The 440-nt window shown below is 45.0% G+C and overlaps 1 protein-coding gene across 1 annotated transcript; it reads left to right on the forward strand.

Annotated features, from left to right (window-relative positions):
- Positions 1-435, forward strand: LOC109131921 (the record flags this gene model as incomplete). The annotated part of the gene is made up of 1 exon (XM_019243092.1): positions 1-435. A coding segment is annotated over exon 1 (435 nt), but the record flags the coding sequence as incomplete, so codon positions are not given.
- Positions 436-440: the final 5 nt, after the last annotated feature.

The following is a 440-nucleotide window of genomic DNA, read 5'->3' on the forward strand; positions in this document are numbered from 1 at the left end:
ATGGGAGGTGTTGAGATGGAGTCAAGAAAAGCTGAGGAATGGGCTAGCCAGTTGCAGTGTTGGTCTCTTCAGCTCATTAACTGTTTCGCCTTTAAACCAGAGTTTCTTCCCACTCTGTGCAAACCTGAGTTTCTAGTCAATCTTCCGGTTATGTGGGGTGGACTTGTTAATGAGAACTCTCCGGCTGGTATTGGTTTGCTTAGAACAATCTGTCAGCATAAACTTGGCCGTGGACCTGTCTCTGCGTGTCCAGGAATGATTGAGGCTTTGTGTAACATCGCTCGTTCTTCTGATGATTGGCAGTATATGGCGATCGAGTGTCTTCTTTGGTTGCTTCAAGATCCTAATACATCTCACAAAGTAATAGACAAAGCAGTGCCTACGCTTGTTGATCTTGCAGAGATCACAAACTTGGGTGATCACAAGAAACTTGGAGATTC

Source organism: Camelina sativa, unplaced genomic scaffold (genome assembly GCF_000633955.1).
Source record: "Camelina sativa cultivar DH55 unplaced genomic scaffold, Cs unpScaffold08208, whole genome shotgun sequence".
NCBI classification, from domain to species: domain Eukaryota; kingdom Viridiplantae; phylum Streptophyta; class Magnoliopsida; order Brassicales; family Brassicaceae; genus Camelina; species Camelina sativa.